Source organism: Falco biarmicus, chromosome 10 (genome assembly GCF_023638135.1).
Source record: "Falco biarmicus isolate bFalBia1 chromosome 10, bFalBia1.pri, whole genome shotgun sequence".
Lineage (NCBI taxonomy): Eukaryota > Metazoa > Chordata > Aves > Falconiformes > Falconidae > Falco > Falco biarmicus.
In genome coordinates this window covers 9,367,857-9,388,957 of record NC_079297.1, presented here as the reverse complement: position 1 = coordinate 9,388,957, position 21,101 = coordinate 9,367,857, and the positions used below count along the sequence as shown (strand labels likewise).

General features: G+C 41.4%; 1 protein-coding gene across 3 annotated transcripts in view; it reads left to right on the top strand.

Annotated features, from left to right (window-relative positions):
- The window catches only part of BCAS1 (brain enriched myelin associated protein 1), a 53,516-nt gene that overhangs the window by 7,534 nt on the left and 24,881 nt on the right, over positions 1-21,101 (top strand). For all 3 annotated transcript variants that reach the window (XM_056354885.1, XM_056354886.1, XM_056354884.1), the window contains exons 3-8: positions 2,722-3,134; positions 8,596-8,751; positions 9,342-9,386; positions 14,119-14,259; positions 17,407-17,442; positions 17,782-17,985. In XM_056354885.1, the coding sequence (XP_056210860.1) occupies positions 2,722-3,134; positions 8,596-8,751; positions 9,342-9,386; positions 14,119-14,259; positions 17,407-17,442; positions 17,782-17,985 (995 nt within the window). The remainder of the gene's footprint in view (positions 1-2,721; positions 3,135-8,595; positions 8,752-9,341; positions 9,387-14,118; positions 14,260-17,406; positions 17,443-17,781; positions 17,986-21,101) is intronic.

Genomic DNA, 21,101 nt, shown 5'->3' with positions numbered 1-21,101 from the left:
TGATAATTAGAGATAAAAGGAGCTTGATAGGCTCACCAACTACTTTTTTTGGTTGGTTTTCTTAATGATGAGCTTCTATTCCTATTTTTACACTAAAGACCATTTTCCTGTGTTTCATTTTTTAATCTGTTACATAAAGCAGAAGTTCAGCATCTATTACAAATATTTTCCAATGGATATTGTTTCTGCTTGCTTTAGCTGGGGAAGGGTTTGCTTTTTGCTTCCTTCCCAAGTTTCCAACTATAATTAGAAGTTAGTGCTTCAGTTTTTTCACGCAGTATTACAGGAGGCTTAGGAAACTATAGCTGATACTTAGTGGCCCTGACTGAATGGCTGAATAGGTGGTTGAGCAGCTAGTTATTTGTACCTTTTCTTTGCATGTCAGTCTGTTGAAACAGGCACTCGTGAAATATTACAGAAGAATATTACTGGCGAAGGATTCTCGCCAGTGTGAGTTATTTTCTTACATGAGTAGTAACACTGAGAAATTAGAGGAAGACATTTTCTCTATTAGAGTGCAAGCAAAGAAATGAAAATCTATTTACCTGGACAGAACAGGCTGTACTGAGGTGCCCTGGCCCTCCCTCTGCACGCTTGCGTATGCCCAAAACACAATAAGAAAGCAAATGTCAGACTAAAAACTTTAGAAGCAAAGCTATTAGGAGCCAGCTCTCTGGCAGCTGGTGAAATGCTGGCCAGGTTGTGAACGCTGCCACCACAGCCCTTACTCTGTCAGCTGTTGCCTCCACTGCTGGCAAGTCTTTCGGTAAAGTCACTTGAGACAGGTGCTGGCGTGCCAGCACGCTCCAGTGCTGCTCACCACGTGGGTTTATGGAAGCTCCGGCGAGTCAGGGCCAGCCCTGAGCTGTGAGCAAGGGTCCGGGGGGCTCCTGGTCACCGAGTTAAGGCTGTAGGGAAAGGGATGTCACAGCTGGATGCTGGGGCTCTGTCCTCCTCCTGCATCTGCCCAGGGCCATGAGCAGGGTGCATGGGCACAGGAGGACAGTATCAGATGGGCACAGACATGTTACAGGGTGCCTGCTGATGCGTGCATGGTGTCATGCCAAATCCTGCAGAGGGGTGGGAAGCTGGGGTAATTTCTCTGGGAAAAGCTAAGGGGTAGTTTTGAAAGCTATGATCTAAAAATGGTCTGCTTTCCTCACCTTGAAAAAGAAATTAAACAATGAAACTGAAGATCTGTACTGCGGAAGACAGGTGTTTAGTCAAGTTTTGTTGGTATCTGGGGTTTTATTTCTGTTAAAGTAAAATATGAAGGGCATAATATTGACTAGACTATTACAATTATTGTTTGAAATAATTTCAATTTTAAGCTGAAACTGACAATTTTGAAGTTCTAATTTAGCAAGTCAGTTTGAGACTGTCAGCTTTTCACAATTATAATTAAGTAGATCTAAATTCATCCTTGTCAGCTGTGGTGGTGATTGACAGGGAAATCATATACATATTCTAGTCAGAGTAAGGAAGAGACGCTCCCGCTGAGGGGGAGCTGTAAGGTTTACCTTTCGGCCAGCATCTTGTTTACTGCGGTTTCAGGCCACGTAAGCTGCGATTCAGTCTCCCATCCACAAAACTGGTACAAGAGATACTTCTGTCTCTTGTTTCTTTTGTCCTCTGTAAAGCAGGAGCCTTCTCTCCTGTCTGCATATACAGTATTAGGGATTTTCACCTCAGCTGTATTATCAAAGTGCCACTGTAATACAAAAAAATCATAAAATATGCTTTTAAGATTAAAGATTTTTTTCACATCTAAAGTGTGATGGCCACGTGCCTACACAAGGGGGAATTATTTGTGCAAATTTTAAATGTGATTAAGAGCTGTACTGTTTGCGGGTCAGAAGAGTCAGAAACCTGAGGACAAGGCGGCTGGCTCAGATGTGATTTATAAGTATTCAAATCAGGCTTAAACTAACCTACAGACAAGAGAGGAGATGTGCAACTAAACCCTGCACTATGGAGAGCAGGCAGAAAGGCAAGGAACAGTGTTGGAAAAATTAATTAAATAAGTTATGACTGCAAAACCCTGTGGGGAGTTTGGCAAGCCAGGAAACAAAATAAGTCGTCGGGCTTTCCGTTCTTTTTCCCATTTAGCTTTAACAGAGGAAAGTGTAATATAGTCATCCATAACTGTCTCTCAAGTTTTATTGACTCCTTTTTTGTGTATCGCTAATTTTAATTGGAAAGTAAAATACTTCAGCTTGTCCACTGAGCTAAGCAGTCAAAAACCAGGGCCGCTATCTGCCTTTGGCAGCTGAGAGGGGGCTGTGGAGAACATAAAATTTGCACCACCTTCAATGAGGAATGACAGGAAAGAAAAATCAGACGGGGGGGGTCTGAGACATGAGTGGCAGCTCGTGTTTAGCACAGGAAGACAACAGGGTCTCTACACAAGCTGCACCCTGTGTGGTCCTCCCAGAGGCTCCACGTTTCAGAATTAGTTTATTAAAGAGCAAGGTCACCATGATTAATTGTACGACCAATATAACTTCTTTGCTGTGCTGGATAATTACTGTTTTATGTTTCTGTTTGTAGTGGATGCAAAGGCAAGTGTTGCACGGGATAATGTGGCTGTTTCTTCCCCAAAGACAATGGAGCAGAGCCCCGCTCCCGAGGCGGGCGGGCAGAGTCTCGGGAGCACTGCCAGGAGAGCTTTGCCATTTGCTAAATCCCGCTCTGTCTTTGCGTTTTCATGGTCTGTACCAGGGCGTACTGAAGACCCAGCTACAGATTCATCAGTTGGATCGGTGAAACTTGATGTCAGCTCAGAGGCGCCCGGAGTGAACAAAGCACCAAGTGAGAGCGCGGAGGTTCCCGCAGCAGCTGCGCGGGAGGAAGGCACACATAAAAACCTGACCCAGGCCCCGCCAGCAGCATCGCTTGGTGACATCGATCTTGCAGCATCAGTGACACCTGAGGGAGAGGATGCGGCCGCCTCAAAGCCAAAGCAAGTAACCTTCTTTGACAGGATCTTCAAGCTGGAGAAGGGAAAGGAAAGGAGCAAAACACAAATTGATACCCAGGAGGAAAGGCAGACTGCAGACCTTCCCGACGGGCGCATCGCAGCAGAAGAGGCGGCTGGATTACAGAGCGCATCAAACACTGTCCCACAGGGGAAGGCAAGTGCTTCAGTAGGAATATCCATTTCACTCTTAATGAAACCTCCTAGGAATATTAATAGCACAGGACAACTTGGTGTCATGATAGCTGTGAGAGTGAACCGGTGTTGCTCTTAAAATTATTGTAGGTAACATCCCCCTCCTGCCGCAGGGGCGGCTGGATAGAGGTATGGGAGAAGAACCGATGGTGGAGTGGTGATAGCTCTGATGTCTGCCTTGAGACTAAATGCTGGCATCTGACCTTGATTTTAAACTAATTTGTAATTCTCTGAAAGGTTTGGGCAAGATAGCTGTGTTCATGCTCCAGTTGCCAGGATGATGAACAGCAGCCAGCTACAAATGGAAGCAAAACCACCTGAAAGTAAAATTGTTTCTTATGCTTTAGGAGCTTGGAGTTTGGCACGGGATGGTTTTAAAGAAGTTGTTTAGCATGTTTTGTGCCATTCTTAAAGTAGTCACTCTTCTTGAGCAACAGCTGCTTGCTGCACACCCTCCATACCAGAATAAGGTGTATTATGCAGCAGTTTTTGCACGCTTAGCTACTGTGACTTTTTTTAATCAAGGAAACATGGTCCTCTAGAATTGATTTTTATAGGATGAGAATGCAATATAAGAAAACAAGTAACTTATCTGAAAGCACACTAATCAAAGAAAGGAGCTGAAAACAGACATGAGTTTAGATCTTACACTTCCTGCAGAGTCTGATATTAGCAAATATATTATAGGATCAATTTTCAGGCAGTTAACTACTGGAAAAGCCCATCCCCTGGATAGGGATAAGTGGCATAACCCTTCTTAGCTCTGTCGGAGAGGTGCCAGTATATACCAATTGGTGATATACCTCAAATCCTGTCCAGTGTCCGAAATGGGAGGGAGAAACTAGCTACACGGTCCCCTCATCAGAATCTCTGTGTAAATCCATTTTAGTAGTAACTGCTTTTATTGGCCTAGTTCAGGCTTACAAATAAGAGTGCTGTATGATTGCTAATGCTTTGGATAGTGTTGAACATGGCTCACGAGATCCTCACTGCTTGCACTGATGACATTGCCGGCTGTCCCCAAAAGTCTCTTCAACTTGTATTCTTCTACCTTGTCATCTTTATCTTATGCCTTCTCAAACTGGAAGATTACATTTCTTGTATAAACATATAAATCATAATATTTTTCTGAAGAGTCATTTATAAGACTAAACAGTTGCATTTTTGACCATAGGCATGCGTGACTAGTATTTCAGACAGCTATATATGCGCATTTAAAGGATCCATAGTCTCAACCTAGCAAAACATCAAGGCATTCACTACATAAACAAAACAGAGTGAATGATTCAGAATGAATAATCTATTCTGTGCATACTGGCACTTCTGTTTGTAGCTTTTAAAACTGAAGCTTTTCATCACTGAATTCCTGCAGATGCTTTTGACTAATACACGCAAAGAATAAGCTTTGCCTGTGGCTCGCAAGAATTGTTATTTTTACAATCAAATGCAAAATTCATAACTTCCTATTTTGCTGTGATTGCAAACTACAGAGTGTGAAAGGTCAGTTTGTGGTATTGAAGTAATAGTGTGAAACTGTAATGAAATAACCTGGAGTAGCTTTAGTCAGAAGTCAGCTAAACGTTTGCTGGTAGCAAACAGTCATGTTGGGAAAGCTCAGGTAAGAAAGTGTTTGTAATGAGCAACCATCAGGGGACAGGACAAGATATTCTGAACCTTATTCTGCCAGTTCAAGCAGGTACTAGAAGCACTGTTCACTCAGATCAAGCTTATTTTTATCTCGATAATGCCTAGCTTATTAATTTTGAATTCTGTTCCATCCTCATCTTATACCTACCCACATCCTGAACATCGCTAATGGGAATAGCCTGGAAATCCCAGGCACTCATCAGCTGTAGGTTATGTTTGGGATGTAAGTGTTTGTAGGATCCCAGGCCACGCAACAGCTTTTTGGTGCCTGAGGACCTGCTTAAGGACAGGTCTCCTGTTTAACCAAAGTGCCTGTACATCACTTACATATGTGCTTAAAGCTGTACTACTGAAAATCTTTGAGGGCTCTCAAAATCAGGGTACAGGCTGCTCAGTGTGAGTGGCAGAAGTGTATCATGGGGAGAGTGGGATTTTGACCTTATCTTTGAATTTCTGGACTACCGTTTTTGTCTTTAATTTTTCAAATAGGAAAAGGAGTATATGCTGGGGACAGAGAGGAGTTAAGGACCTATTCTGGGAAAAATATGCCAACTAAATGCTTCTGATATGTTGCCAAACTTACTTTAACTCCATTTCTAAAACAAAGGTTGTGGCTCTGCCTTGCAGCACAGTTGCCTTCTGTTCCCTCTAAAGTTGCTATTCTCATGTAGGGTGGGAGAATGACCAAGTCTAATTTAATTGCTGTTACTGTAGTAACTACAAAGTGTTACCAAATAATCGTACTAAAAATCCAGATATTACAGCCAACAGGTTTCTTCTTTTTTCTTTTTTTTTTTTTTTGTGGGTTTTGACTTGTAATATCTGTCAAAGCAAAGTTTCCCCGAACTGAGTGCCAACACAAAACAAACAGCATTGCTGGTAAGTAAGAGAGAGGCTCCACAGTTGTAGCTTAAGAGCTGCACAAACATTCTGTGTTTGGTGAACCACTCTTTATTTTTGTGGTCTACAAAACTACATTCAGAACACAGCATAATTAAAACAAGGACAGAATTCATGAATTCATGAAGCATTTACTATGTAAGCCAAAGAAAAGATAAATTATATGCCTGAAATGTTTCACTGAGCCATGATTCATACAAACAAAAGTGCTGGCAGGAATACATTCTTTTGATATATTTTTCTAATGACTGAACTGAAACTACAGTATAAGTATTTAAGGTGTTTATTACCACCAAATTTGACTCCTCAAAGAAATGAATTGCACATTTACATAGTATCTGTTAACTTCTAACACTGACTTTCTTCTGTTATTTCTAGAGTTTTCTTTCATTATTTGCCTCCGGGGCTTTGCGCAGCATATTGTGCAGTGAGCTGCTGCGGAGGTTCCTGTGGCTATTTGCAGCTCTGCAAATGGGATATTGTAGGGCTCCACATTCTCTCTCCCTGATTTACATGCTGATGGCCTGAGTCTGCGCTCCTTCCTACAGCAGTATTCCCACGAAAGTGCAAGATGGATCACAGCATCTATCAAAGTCCAGATCAGAGTTGTATCTCTGTAGCTAATGGCAGCCTTGGCTTGTGAAGCCTGGAGCAGGGCTCCGCCAGTAGCAGCGGGTCAGCATGGGGCCGGTTTGTGCTCTTCTGGTTGGAGTTCAGGGATTTTGGGATGGTGCCGTGCCTCCAGCTCCGCATGGCCTGCAATAGCTTTCGCTTCTGCAGGGCGAAGTGTGGCTTTAGCAGGGAGGTACCCTGGGACCGCTGGTGCTGCCAGCGGTAGGACCTGTCACCTCTGTGGCTGTCCCAGGGGTATCTACTGCTGGCAACAGCTCTATGGTGCTCAGCAGAGAGATCTTTTCCTCCTCACCAGAGTGCAGCCCAGCACCAGAGCTTGGGCTTGGGTGTGTAGAACAGTTTGCTTATTGCGGTTTGATAGCATCTAGTGCTTCAGTTATGAAGCCAATTTTGTGTAGCGGCGTATCTTCTGCCTCCCGCTTCTGTAGTGTCTTGCCTCCTGCCTTTGTTGCCCCTTTAATACCTGAAACAGAGCCAGCATTTTTCATATGACCAGGGCTCTTTAGACGGGATCCCTGGAAGCAGGGCTGCCGAAGCTGGCACGGCCACGCGTGTTCTGCACGGGACATATTGTTCTTGGAGCCACTCTGGCCCATGACTGGCAGCGGGACAAAGTGGTGTGTTAGACCCTTGTAAGAAACTTCTCAATAGCCTGTGGAAGCAGTCTGAACTACTGTGCTGTGTTTCTTCCTGGGTAAACTTGGAAAACAGTGGGTGGAGAATTAAACAGCAGTCTGTTCTTGCAAGTAAAACCTTGCGCTTTTTTTAACTCCTTAAATGCTGTATGGACACTGGCCACTCCATCCTGATCTTTCCTGATGCCAAACTAGCCCTCTGAATTTTTAAAACACTTATGCATCTTTAGTCTAGTCCTTCCCTTAGGGACCTACAGAAATGTATGTCCTATACAAATACTGTGGGGTTTTGAATCCCCCAGTACAGTGAAAGGCTCTAGAGTACAATTTTATTTTAACTTTTCCTAGTTAAAATGGCACTGAACAACTATGCCTAATGGGCAGGTTGGGAAAAAACCCCTGGTGTCACTTAGACGTTCAGGCAGTCTTTGAGAGCAGCAATTCAAAGATACTGTTTACTGGAGATGCCTGAACAGGCTCATCTGTTTTATTTCTTGTCCTGATTTTGCCTCTGGAGTCATCTGGGCATCTAGTATCGTAACAAGTACTTCTCTAGTTGCTGTCTAAGTAGCTGGGGATGATAACTTCTGCTGAAGATTTATGGCACTGCTACGATTGTCTGCTCAGTAATGTCCCAGATCCCCTAGCCAAGTTGGGGCCACCATCATTTACCTTAATAACGGACAGATCCAGCCCTGCACTTACAATGCAGACAGATAGACACGGGGAAGGAGGATTATTGGTAGCAGACTCAGATATTACTAGCCAGATGTAGTACTCCTAAATATCAAAAAAAGGAAATGCTGAATGGGACACGAGGACTTGCCTCAAGCAGCTCTCTCCTGCATAACATTTGTGTTGGCTTTACCTGTGCAGGCTCAAGGCAAAAGTGGCCAGAATAGCAGGCAAATTCAGCGTAAAAGAGTGCCAAGCTCTCCAAAACTGGTCCAAAAAGAGGTTTTTAAAAACCAGACCCTTGTTTAGGTGTCTAAACAGAAACTGAGTAACTTAATATTACTAACTTGTGAATGCCTGAGCACTGGAAAACTATTTTTGGGCTCTGGGAACTGTAATTCCAGGAAGAGAGGAGGCAGTTCCATCTGGCTCAGAAGAATAACTTTGGGTTGTTGCTTTTTTCCTTCTTTTAATATGTACCATGTTTGTGTTTTTGCTAGATAAAAATTATTTCTGGTATTGCAGAATACAGAGTATCGGAAGCAATCTTTGTATGGTATAATCAGACACTGAGCCATCAAAAGCCAAAATCTCAGCGCCTGTTCCGATGCACAAGTTCAGCCTTGAAAAGAGAAAAGCAGTGTTGTTTGGGACGCTGTGTGCAACTTTACTTGTGTTTGTTATACTTGGTAGCTGAGAACAATGTTCCTCCAACCAACGGCAAATGCTGAATATATTAGAAAAGAGGGGAAAGAGATGCATAAATGCTCAATTGTTCTGAATACGTAGGCTGGAGAAGTATGGTTGGAATTAGGGTTGTGACTCTCAGAGCAACATAATGCAAGTCACAAATGTTACTTTTGCATTCCATTGGAAATTAAGCAAGCTAGGACTGAGGAAACTCTGTGCAACCCCCCCTTCTTTTTTTTCTAGGACATAGATGACTGCAACCAAAAAGACCTACGGCAGGACTCGGCAGGTGTCAACTGTCTCACTGCTGAGCAACCTGAAAAGGCAGAGGTAAAACAAGACAACCTCCAAGCAGCTGCTGCAACAGATAACTCTGTCATGAGTTTCCTTAAAACACTGGTAAGCTTTTGGCTTTCCTTTTCATCTCTAGGCTGTGCTTTAAATTGCTTATAAAAATCCCATGTGAACATGCTGAGCTAAATGTAACATGCTCGCTGTCACAGGCACTGAGAAGTAATGAAGCCAAACAGGTGCCTTAAAGACAGACTTGAGAGTGACAGAGATGTGTAGGTACTGTGCAGTTACAATCAAACGATGATGACCTACTCTGGAAACTGCCTCTTCTGCACAGATACTGGTAGACCTGGAGGTATTTAGCTCTTGAAGTTTCATCATGCAGAAAATCCTTATTTTGTCATATCTTTAAAAGTTTATATTCGTGGATTAATGGAATGGTCAAGCTTGAATAATGTATCTTTGTTATTTTTAAATATGCAAAATATCTAGATATTTTGCATGTTAGCCATTGGCTTTAAGTTGTTTTTGAGACATGTTTGTATTATAAATTTTCTCATGTGCTGGGGGGGAGCAATACTTATTTTTTTCTCCTTTGTGCTAGAAAATACTGCTAGTTTCAAACATATGATCTTTCAGATCTTTTGAAAGACTGTGTTGGGTGTGACTATTTGTTTTCCTCAAATACATTTAAGGTCTCCCCAAGCAAAGCTGAAGCCAAAAGTGATTCTGAAGACAAGGTAGGCACATTCCTCATTCTGTCACTGGTCACTAGATGTTTCTGACAGGTATTTCCTCTTCATTGTGTTGCTTGTTCCCCAGTTGATGTTATCATTTGAAGTAAGTTAAAATATTTTCCCCCTGAATAAATTTGAAAGGAAGATGAGCATAAAGAGTGCAGTTCTTCATACCATATGTTACAATCAAGTTCCAAACTGTAGCATTTCCTGCAAGGCTGGTAACAACCTGGTAGTGCTTTTAGTTATTACTCTGACTTGTCCTTGATCTAAAACTACAGGTCCCTGCAGCAAGATCCTCTTGAGTCCACAGAAAACTCCACTTGCTCATTGAGCTGTGCTAAGCTGCTGGTTTTTCATTTCCAGTTGTGTATATGCATGTCTCCTTTATGTCCCCACACCTGCTGGTGGGGGGGACAGGCGAGGTGCCCCTGCCTGTGGCAGCTCTGTGGCTTGGTGGGCAGGAGCCGGCTCCCACGCCCCTGCTCGGCTCTGCAGCCACAGCTACTGCTGGTCGCCCCTTAGGGTGCAGGAGAATGGGCGAGGACCAGCTTCCCACTGGAATCGGTCAAAAACAGGAGGAGGAGATCCCAGTGCCTCCTCTCTGGGACTCTCCAGGCTGAAGCACCCCTGTATGGACTCTGCCGCAGTCAGGGCGGACAGGCTGCTCCTATGAGCAGCTGAAACGTCAGGAAGGCAATGGAGCTGCTCCGAGCAGGACTGCGACTGGGATCGCTGTCCTGCCTTGACTGCTCAGGATTCTTCCCTTTACATGCGGAGATGAGGATCAGGGGGGTTGCTTAAGCACGACGAATTGAACACTTGAGCTGTTCTAATACAACGCATCGGGCTGGCTCCAAGTGTGTGTGAGGCTCCCACTGGGAACTGAAACCCACATGGGCTAGACAGGTATAGGACCAGTCTGAGAAATGCTCCTCCATGAACAGGCAGATGTGGCCTCTTGCTTTCCTCTCTGCAAACAGTATGTTCTTGGATTCCACTGGCAAAAGGAAACTTGTTTTTAGTGTCCATGCGCAGTGATGTTCCTTCATATGTGAATTCAGGAAAGCTTCATTATTATGTTTTTCATTTGCTGTCAGATATATTGAAAATACCAGACTGATCCAACATTTAACAAACTTGTGGAAATTACCACCACACCACCCAAAAAAAGTGGAAAAACAAACTGTAAAATTTAAGTTGAAAACATAATCTTCTAAAATGGAAAAATGTAGGTGTTTAAACACTTTTCTCCCTTTTTTCCTTTTCTGTTAGTGCCAAAATTTACAATAGTTTCAACAGAAGCAGAAATGAGACAATTTTTATGAAGCTGCCTTCTATCTTCTAGTGTTTCAGTGGCTTACAGGCACATCACTGCGTAACCAGGAACTTCCAGATTAGATGTCCTTACACATTGTTATGACTATAATAACTAAAGCTTTTCTTGCAATGCCTGTGATAAAATTTAATTAACACATAAAGAATAAAACACTAGAAAACAGTCTTTCCATGCAACTATGTTGCCAAAACCACTGTAGGCACAACTTTTTTTCTATCCTTTCTTTATTCTTTTTTTATCCTTTGTCTCATTCAATTTTTTTTTTATGTAGCCTGGTACTAAAATGGTGAGGTCAGTCTTTCCAGAAAGCTTGGTGAGTACGTGGGAGATACGCACCACTCCCCGATTATAGCTCAATAATTCCGGAAATCATCAGCCAGGGCTATGGTCTCCCAAGATATCCAGAAAAGGCAGTTATCAAATTCCACTCTTTCAGTGAGACTTGTAGCTCTTTCAACAGCTCCTGAAAAATCCAATTGAGCAGTCCTGTTTGCATACCTGCAAACTTTATCATGTGCACCCATGTGCTTCTATAACAGGTGACTGTTGGTGGTGGTGTACTGTAATTTGGAAACAAATATGCTGTTTGGGTTTGGTTTGCTGTCGCACCTGCGAGGGTAAACAAATCCAGATGACTAGCAGGATATGCAAACTCATTATGTAGTAGTTGAATGGGAGTTGCTTTTTTTATGAAGAATTCCTTTATCTTCACTATCTTCCTGACACAAAGAATGACATTTTCACTATATTAAAGGAAAAACATGTTTAAAAGGTTAACTTATCAACTGTTGCATAGAAAAGCTGCAGATTTATCAGCTGTTACATATAATGAAATAATGGTCATTCTTCCCCTGAGAAATAACTTCTGTCTTAAAGGTAAAGACGTGTTCTTAAGTGAGGCTTTCCCCTTTGTGCAGTCTGAGCCTCTCCTGAGTGCTGTGCGGCTTTCACGGGGTTTGGCTGGCACAGGGATCACTGTGCCTTTGAGTCCTGGTCACACTTTCATTTCAGCTGCTGGTGCACCCCCTTGGCAGGGAGGAGCTGGGGTTTAGCATGCAAGGGCTAGTATGTGCCCAGTGTCTCTCGGCAGTGCTCTTCCATGGTGAACAGGACAGACAAGCTTTCTCATGAATCTGAGAAACAGCCACAGCCCACTTCAGCTTTGCAAAGCACGGCAGTGTGCTCCCTCCTGCTGAAATGCAGAGGTGTGTGAGGCATCAGTGACACTGAACTGGGTTGGTGTTATTTTTGTAGCAACATGCTGTCATTAGCCGTTGCCTCTGGCTTTAATCAGCTGGCTAAAGACACGGATGCTTTCAGCAGCCTGTGCACACCCTTAGTGGTTGTCATTTCATCTATGTGAACACAGGAGTTTAATACGAGTTGAGTCATACTTCCTTGGAGTAATTGATCTATTGCAAGTTTATACTAACCAATGTGGCATTTGGATCAGATCTGCCCCAGACCACCTCTTTGACCTTTCTGTAGCAGATCCTGTCTTGTTCCCACATTGTACGTTTGGGAATACTAGGAATGGTACAGTGTACTGCAGGGGGAAATGGCCAATTTTGTTGTGACTGGCCACAGCCTTTTCTCAGTACAAAGCACTTTGGGAAGATGCAACGGCACAGAATGGGACAGTCCTGGAGAGCAAGACCCCAGCTTCACCTACTTATACCTGTTACGTTCTGTACTGTGGCCTTTTCCTCCTGCCTGTTTAGTTGTGGTCAGCCACAGGGCTTGATACTTCACCTTGTAAATGCCATAGGCTGATTGTTTCTGTAGTTCCTGGAAGTTTTTGCCAACTCACTTTAAAGCTTTTTACTGGTTGAAAGCTTTTTTTTTCCCTTGTTCAAGTATAAAAGAAAACAGAATGAAGCTTGCAAAGGGACAAGCTAATTACCTGAAGGATGAACGCTTGAGTCATTTGCATTGAAATATTTTTAAAATTCTTTATTTCTTTGTTATATATTGGTCTGATTCTTAATTAAATCAGGAAATACATTGCCTAAAGGAGATTGGAATCAAGTCCAGGATACTAGCAAGTAGTGAGTTAAAAAAAAAATACATCCACCTTTGTACTAGGTAATGAAAGGCACCTTATTGTTTTAAAACCTGACACTGAAGAGTGAAGAATGCTACCCTGTATTGTCTGCGATTAGTCATATGTTATGGGCATACGTACGGCGCAGTCACCATAGAACACACTCTTGTGTTAACTTGTTTCTATGTGGAAGCTCAGTTAAGCAACCTTGCATGCTTCTGGTTTTGTGTGTCTCTTTTTTTATTAATGAAAAGATGGAAATGGTGGTGGAAGAAGAAAAAAAAAAAGCCTATTTTTTATTACATGAAAACTTAAGTTTTTTTCCTGCACTGACAAATCCAGAGGGTTGTGTTGAAGACTGGGGGTGAGGGGGGGACAGCAACAGTGACTTGAAAAGCAAAGTTTTGAGAAGGTACTTCATTAAAAAAATATTCCAATTCTGTGAAAAGTTAAATGGAACATTTTAGCAAATGCTATTCGGGTTTTTCCAAGACTTGCAGAGAAGCCACGTACTTGAACAGGGCCACCTCTACCCTCTCTGCAGGGTAATTGACTCTGCCTTGAGCCACAGGCAGTCTGCTACCACTTTTAAAATAGCCCGATGCTGCTTTTTCCCCATATAGAAAGCTGGCAATGTTTCCTTATTTCATAGTCCTTTGTAGTGGGTTTTTCAATGTGTTGCCTAGTTTTTTTAGAGATCTGGTCTCTAACATGTTTTGGGAATCGTTGTTCAAGTTAAATGCCTCCTGCAGATATTTAAAATGGAATGAAAAGGAAGCAGTGCTCATCCAATACTTTTAGTGTCAGTCTATCATTACTATTTTTCTGATACTTTCATTTCTAACTAATTTCATGAACATTAGTGCAAACTTGAAATAGTTTATGTAGCATATATTATGAATATTCATACTGCCTCTTTCCTGAATAATGCATTATGCAAAACATTTTCAAGTCTCTCTAACACTGCAATAAAAAGAATGAAGGTATTTTCAATGATTTATGTATCTGCCTATTTTAACACTATAATCTCCAATTCAGTTACTCATGGTAACTAAAACACAGAGGTCGCAGTCTTTGTGGGATCTGAGTCTCAATGAAGATTTTAGGGGGCAAATTGTGGTTTAATTTTGAGTCAACTGGATTGCCTTAGCTTTTATATTTATTTCACTACTCATGTGAAAGGAAGTCTAAGGAGAACTGAGCAATCGCTCAGAAGAAAACATTATTTGTTGTCGAGAGCAAAAAGGAAATGTTTGGATTTGATACTACATGTGTGAGTAGTTGAATGTCTTCTGTGAACCAAGAAAGAACTCTGCAATAAGTACTTAACTTCAAATGCTGTTGTACAAAAGGGATCAAAAGTGGAAAAAGGCCATGGCGGGCAACCTGCTCCGAAGACATCAGCAGAATCCCAAGCTAAAGGAGCCAAGAAAAAGAAGGCAGAAAGTCCCAAGCTAGGACACAGTACTTTTAGTAAACTCTTTAGGCATAAGGTCTGTATGAAACACTAGCATGAGCAGAACCCTGAGCAGTAACAGATGGCTCCTCTCACAGAGTGAAGTTGTTTATTTGGTGACTGAAATCAGCATCTGGCCAGCTGTGCAATGCTCTGAAAGCAATGGCATGAGCATTTCTGTGCCATGCCTTATGAAAATGATCTTCATGTGCAAAGTTTCTCTTGTTATACCATCTGTGAATTCAGGATTCTGAAACAATTCCTCTAACCTTCCCTGCTACGTGCTTCCCAGTTACACTTGCTAATGCTGACTAAACTTCCCTGGCCACTTAAAAATAAAAGGTACTGACAAACAATGAGTTCTGCAGGCATGAACGGTGCCTACAGTTGTAGGACAGGTTTAAGAGTTCAGTCCAACTACAATTAAGGCTTTATGATCCACATTGCCTTACCTATTTTGACCACATGCCAGTGCATGTTGGTTTGGTGAACTGGGGCATCAGATACGGCACAGAGAAAGTGGGAATTCCCTTGACAAATACTGCTTTTCACTGAAAACAAGAAAAGTAGTCGTTTATTGAATCCAAAGTTTAGTTTGGAGGGGAAAAGTCTGGTTTTCAAGGATACTTTAAAGTTGTTCAAAATGCACACTTTTCATGCAAATGATTGCTTCAGAGGACATTAGCTTTTACCTTTATATATATATTTATATCTCACTGAAAAATCTTTGGTCTCAAGGCCTGTGTTTGGGCATTTCTGCATTCTCTGAAGATAATCTGCCATGATATTCTGTGGCAGGGAGGCAAAGAATTGTAGCTTTTTAGCCCAAAGAATGCAGAGGCAGAGACCCTTCTACTGGGGGAGGAAAGTAATTAATATTTAATGTTCACTCAAAACACCCACATGGAATTTCTGGTGAGTAGGGGGCTTTATAATCAAAGGCATGGGTCAAAGGGAGTTCTTCAAGCTATTTTCAAAACAAAAATGTTCTTTCCACGGTCTAATTTTTGAGATAAAAAAGTCATCTGTATATTATTGAAGGAATAATAATCTTTCCAATGGTTTTAAGTCTACAGTTCTTGCCAACAGCCTAAAGTTAAGATCTTGTATATACTGTATTGATAGCTAATGGTTTTGATATTTAATACAATTAAAATATTAATTACTTGTTCATAATCAATTAGGGCTTCCAAGTAAAAAAACATACCTGGCTAGCATTTTTTAAGGTGCTAAGCCTTTTCAAGAGTTCAAAATCTTGCAGTGAGTTGTTGGGAAAGATAATTGGGTTTCATTAGGCTGTTTGATAGAATTTGTAACAGAGCCTTGGTCTGGAATGAAAGTAGTTATCTTGAAGGAATGCAACAGCACTAAAATTTTACACCAATAAAATCTATCTTATAAAATGTCATTACTTTTTAAACAGTTTTTTCTTGTTTCTAAGTTTATTTTCACAGTTTGCTTTCAACATACAAAATACAGAAGCAATAACTAAGGTATCATTTATGACATATTAAGAATAAAGGAGATGGATTAAAATGGTGCCAACAGTTTGCTTGTAAGGATGGTTGAAAGTGGAAATTCAAATCAGAGCACTGATGTGACAGGCAAGCACTAAAGTTATCACCTCTAGTAAAAAAAAAGTTTATCTCTTTTCATTTGAAATGCCTTAGCATGATGTGTCAACTGGATGAATAAGTAATGAATTCCTTTATTTGAAATTATCATTTTAATGTATGTCTCCTCATATTTAATTTTAAGCAGTTCACTGTCTCCTCTGAAAGTTCTTTCCCTGCAAGTCTTCCAAAATGCACTTCTCCACACTTTAAGTATAGATTGACTATTAGGTTAACAGAAACATTGTTTTTCAGTGTCCTGTGTTTACATGAGTATTAACTTTAAAGCAACTTGTGAATGTTGTTTTCAAACACCAACATGTATCCTGGTATAAATCCATAATATAAGCTGATGCAATGTGATTTGGCCATTTGAGCTGAAAGGCTGAGTTTGGGTGGCACTTGACAGTTGGGTCCCTGTCTGTTCTTTTATGCACATCCATGTATATTTGCCTTGCATTGCATGCCAGTTTGGTAGTACAACCGTACTGATTTATGGAATTTTTACTCGGAACAGAAGGGTTAATCACTTATTGTCAGCACTGGTATTGAAGCCAGCTCATGGCATTGTACTACTTCTTACCGCTTGCTTTGGGTCTTGTTCATTAGAGCTAACCACAAAAAGAAGTTCTTGGCTCCTGCAAAATATCTCTCACCTATTCTTTTAAGAAATCTGCAGAGCGTGTGGCAGGCTGCCTAAACCCGGGGGTGCTGGACTCACGTTTACTTGAGTTTGTGGCTTGCTGCTCCTCTCTTTGTACTGCTCAGACACTCATCTTCAGTGTAAGCCATGCTGGGTGTTAGGATTGATAGATGCTGGTATGTACCACTGGCCGGGAAGGAGTTTAACAAACTGGATCCATCCTGGCTTTTTGTGTTTTGGTGAAACCAGGACGCCCATGACTGTGAATGATTTTTTACAAAAGAGTAAATTCAAAAGCACGAGTGGATGGACTAAAGCAATCTCCAGCACCTGCAGAGCGGCTTTTTGTAGAGCTGCAACTCCTGCTTCTAAGTTAAAAAGCCACTGCTGTTCTGTGTCCTTCATTTCCAGGCAGTCATCTGCCTATGTTTTGTATCCCAGAAAGCAAAGTTTCCCGTTCTGAAGGTGACGTTAGCACGTCCCTGACTGGTATGCAATTCCTGCAGTGGAAAAGACCCAGCTCTGGCTCGTACATGTGCACTGAAAGCTGTGCACCAGACCCAGCTCAGAAAAATATCTGCTAGTATCTTAAAACCCTGGGTAATGTCTTACCTGAAGAAACTGGGAATCCATACATAAATACATATATTTCTACAGACGCTGAGGACTGCAAGCAGAGCAGCGTGAGCACATAGCAATTCCACACAAGGCTTCAGTGCTGCTGCAGGTAGAAGGATGCAAGCTGGCAGTCCCTCCAGGCAGCCTCGCCTCTGCCAGAGATCAGTTTCCATGGTTGCAGGAGCCAGGACTTTCACAAACATTCACTAAAAATAAAATAATTTGTGACACAGACAATTCCTGAACTGTGTAACTGTGAGCACTGACGCTGCCAGAAACAGACTTGTCTTTGTGTTTTGTTTCCCTTCAGGCTGCAAAAGAGACCCAACAGACAACTAACACCAAAGTGAGTAGGATGATTCAAGTTATCTGTATGAATAATGCAGTTAAAGGGTAATTATTCTCGCTGTCATTTTCAGTCTCGCAGACAGTGTTTTAATTTCTTTATCAATTAATCAACTCTGTTATGAAGGGTGGGTTGATATGTAATTTGCTTCCTCTGTTCAAGACATTACTTCATTCGAAAGGACAGGGATGCAGCCCGTAAGCTGCACCTTGTTGCCTTGTGTGTCCTGTGCAGCGGTGGCCTGCTGTGCACTCCTGTACAAGGTGGTGCCCCAACTCGCTGCAGGTATCTTGTTCTTCACATCTTTCCAATAGCCTATGTGTTCATGTTTCTTTCTAGAGCACTGAACAGCAGCCTGTTACCTCTGTAAAATCAGACAAAAATGTCCCTTCCTCTCAAGAGCCACAGACAACTAAGCAGAATACAAAAGCCCCCGAGCCTGCAGCTCAGCAGCAGGCAGTGGCCAGTGAAGCCCCCAAAGATGTGACAAAGGAGAAAACATCGTCCACTCCTATGCCGCTGAGCAAGCTCTTTTGGAAAAAGGTACGTCTGGATTTCAGAGCTGGTCCATCCCACAGCTCCATCTTCACACAGTGTCTAGTTATTGCTAAATACAGAGTTACAGTAAAGCAGTCAAATCTGCATAGTTGCATATATCCCACATGTCAAATGCACAACAGGCTATGCATGTACAAATGCATACGTGAGCTTTGGGCAGTCACATATGCACATGGTTATAACAGCAGTTAGGCTCCTGCAGAAGAATCTCATAAAACATAGCCTTTTAAACCTGCCTGTAGTATTTTTTTAGTGCTGTTATGGAAGAAGAAATGTTATACTCTGTCAACTTAACACATTTATGAAAAACCCCACGAAGATTATAGTATTCTTTACCAAATTATGTCATTAATAGAGACATAACCGTAAAAACCTATTTCATTTTCATGAGAAAGGTTTGCTTTAGTTCTAAATGTCAGAAAACCTGGAATCTGGTGGGTCTATTCTTACTCAATAGAAAAAGTTGCATACCAGAGCGGATCAGTCTTTAATTTTGAGGACTGAGGTTGATTGCTTGGGAAGAAGTATTTTTCCTCAGGTAAAGTAAAGATTTTAACCAAAATTAGGGCTAACTTTGAAAACACGGTTCCTGTTTTCATGATCTGTGTGTTTTATAAGCTGAAGGATAATTCTTTTCTCATTTAATTTAAGGGAAGAGCTGTATTAAACTTCACTGAATCACTGTATGTTGAATAACTGCTTTCCTGGGCTTCTGTTCAAGTTCAAATCCCAGAAAAGAACTACTTCCAAACGCACAGATGCTGACTGAGCAGCTAGCCCTGCAGCTTCTTTAGCTGTATTTCCCTACTGAGCAGTGGTGCTAGACATACAGTTTGGGTATGTTACTTACATTAAAAAAAAAAAAAACAAACCACTAAGGTCTTTAGATATTTACAGAATAAACATGCATGAAAACAATCTAAGCTTGAAACATTTGTAACTTGGGACTTCATTTCCTGGGGAATGAGGCAAATCAGGTATTTAGAATGAGAGGAAAGTTGTGAAGAAGAGGGAGAAGGATTTTTTTTTGTCTAGTTACTGCTACAGAAACCTCCTCCTCTGAGTAGCCTGGCGTATTTGAAAACAGGGATGGGAAGCAGGATGTATGCTGAACGTCTGGCAGATGGTTGTATGTAGTTTCAGCGTAAATTTGGAAGTAATAAAGCTGGTCTGAACTTCAGTAATTTCATAACGAAGTAACAAGGTCTTTTGTGCTTGAAAAAGAAAAAGCATCGAAGAAGGGAACGTATTCTTGCAGAATAATAGGGAAAATCATTCCTGTGGAGGAGAAATTGGTAGTGGTGGTTGATTTAAAAAAAAAAAAATCTGATAAGGTTTTGGTAAGATTTCAAAACCTTAATTTGAAAGATTAAACCAAACTAATGTAGTTATAGCTATTTTACTGCTCTGTAATGTAGGTTCTGCCCACAGTGAGCACCAGTTCCCTATATCTTGCATTACAGCTAAGCTAAACTAGTTTTAAGTACCTACCCTGTGTTTCTTTAACCTTATAACAATCTTCATGTGAAGTCCTGGGATCTCAAACATCTCAGGGGTGTAAAACTTGTACCAAAATTGTCTTTCACTTATGTTTGTTCATAATGCTGTGTTAAATTTATCCTACATCAGTAGCAGCTGCTTATGTCAGTGTCATGGTTTAACCCCAGACAGAAGCTAAGTACGCACAGCTGCTCGCTCTCTCCCCCCACAACAGCAGGGCTGGGAGGAGAACTGGGAAAAAGGTAAAACTCATGGGTTGAGACAAGAACAAGTTAATCATTGAAATACAATAAGAACAACCATAATGAAAAGGAGAGGGAGGGAGAGAGGAATAAAATCCAAAAGGGAAAAAAAATACCCAGGTGATGTACAATTGCTCATCAGACACTGACCGATGCCCAGCCATTCCCTGAGCAGTAACCAGCCCACTCCCCCCAGTTTACATACTGAGCACAATGTCCCGTGGTATGGAATACCCCTTTGGCTAGTTGAGGTCAGCTGTCCTGGCTGCGTCCCCTCCCAGTTTCTTGTGCCCCTCCAGCCCTCTGGCTGGCCAGCCCTAGGAAACTGAAAAGCCCTTGACAGTATAAAAACCACCCAGCAACAGTTAAAATCATCTGTGTGTTATCAAATTTATTCTCATACTAAATCCAAAACACAACATTGCACCAGGTATTATTAAGAAGAAAATTAACTCTACCCTAGCTGAAACCAGGACAATTCGTTGAATGGAACTACAACTCCAAGCAGGTTTTGGTTGCTACCAGAAATATTAAGGGCTAGTTAAATAACTTATGCAAATGCACTGAGCTATAATAGTATGTGAAATCTGAATTCTGTAAAAGGAGCCCAGTTCTGCTTAGTTAGAACTTCTTTGGTCTGGAATCATGCTGAGACCAAATGTTTTTGCAAGTTTTCTGCTTTTCTGGAGTAAATTTCTGCAGCAGAGAAGTGAATTTGGTCCTAAGAATTAAAAAAAAAAAACAAACGTGCCTGCTTGAGCATTGAATCCTTACCTATAAAAGGCTGATGTTGCTTTACTGGATTTTCTTGGCAGAGAATAATATTGTATTTCCTTTGATGAAAGACCCTGGTGACCCAGTCAGCTTGAAGCTAAAAAAAATGATGATAGATGTAAAATAAAATAATAAAAAAAAAAATCCTTAGACTACAGGTTAGCCTCAAACTCAGCTTGGTTCGAAGATTCTGTCTTTTTTTCTGCAATGATTTTATCTTTCTTTCTGGCACACTTAATGTACTGCCCTTTTGCTAGGACAGAGAATCGAAGCTAGCAACTGTTCTAAATAGGTGTATGATGCAGAGTCACATGTAGTTTTCCTTTTGAACTAACAAATAGCAAACACAACACTCAATAGATCCAGGATTCAGATCCAGATCCTCTCTTTCCAGGCAGTCTCTTAGATATCTATCTTCTGATGAGCTTTCACTTCAAAGTAAAGTTAATGAAGTGCCTGTCAACACATTGCAGTTAATGCTGCTGCTCTGACTACAGATAAAAAAATATCTAAAAGAAAAAAAAAATCCTTATTCAGCTCCTCAGATGGAAACCACTTTGACTGTATTTGCCCCATTTCCTGATC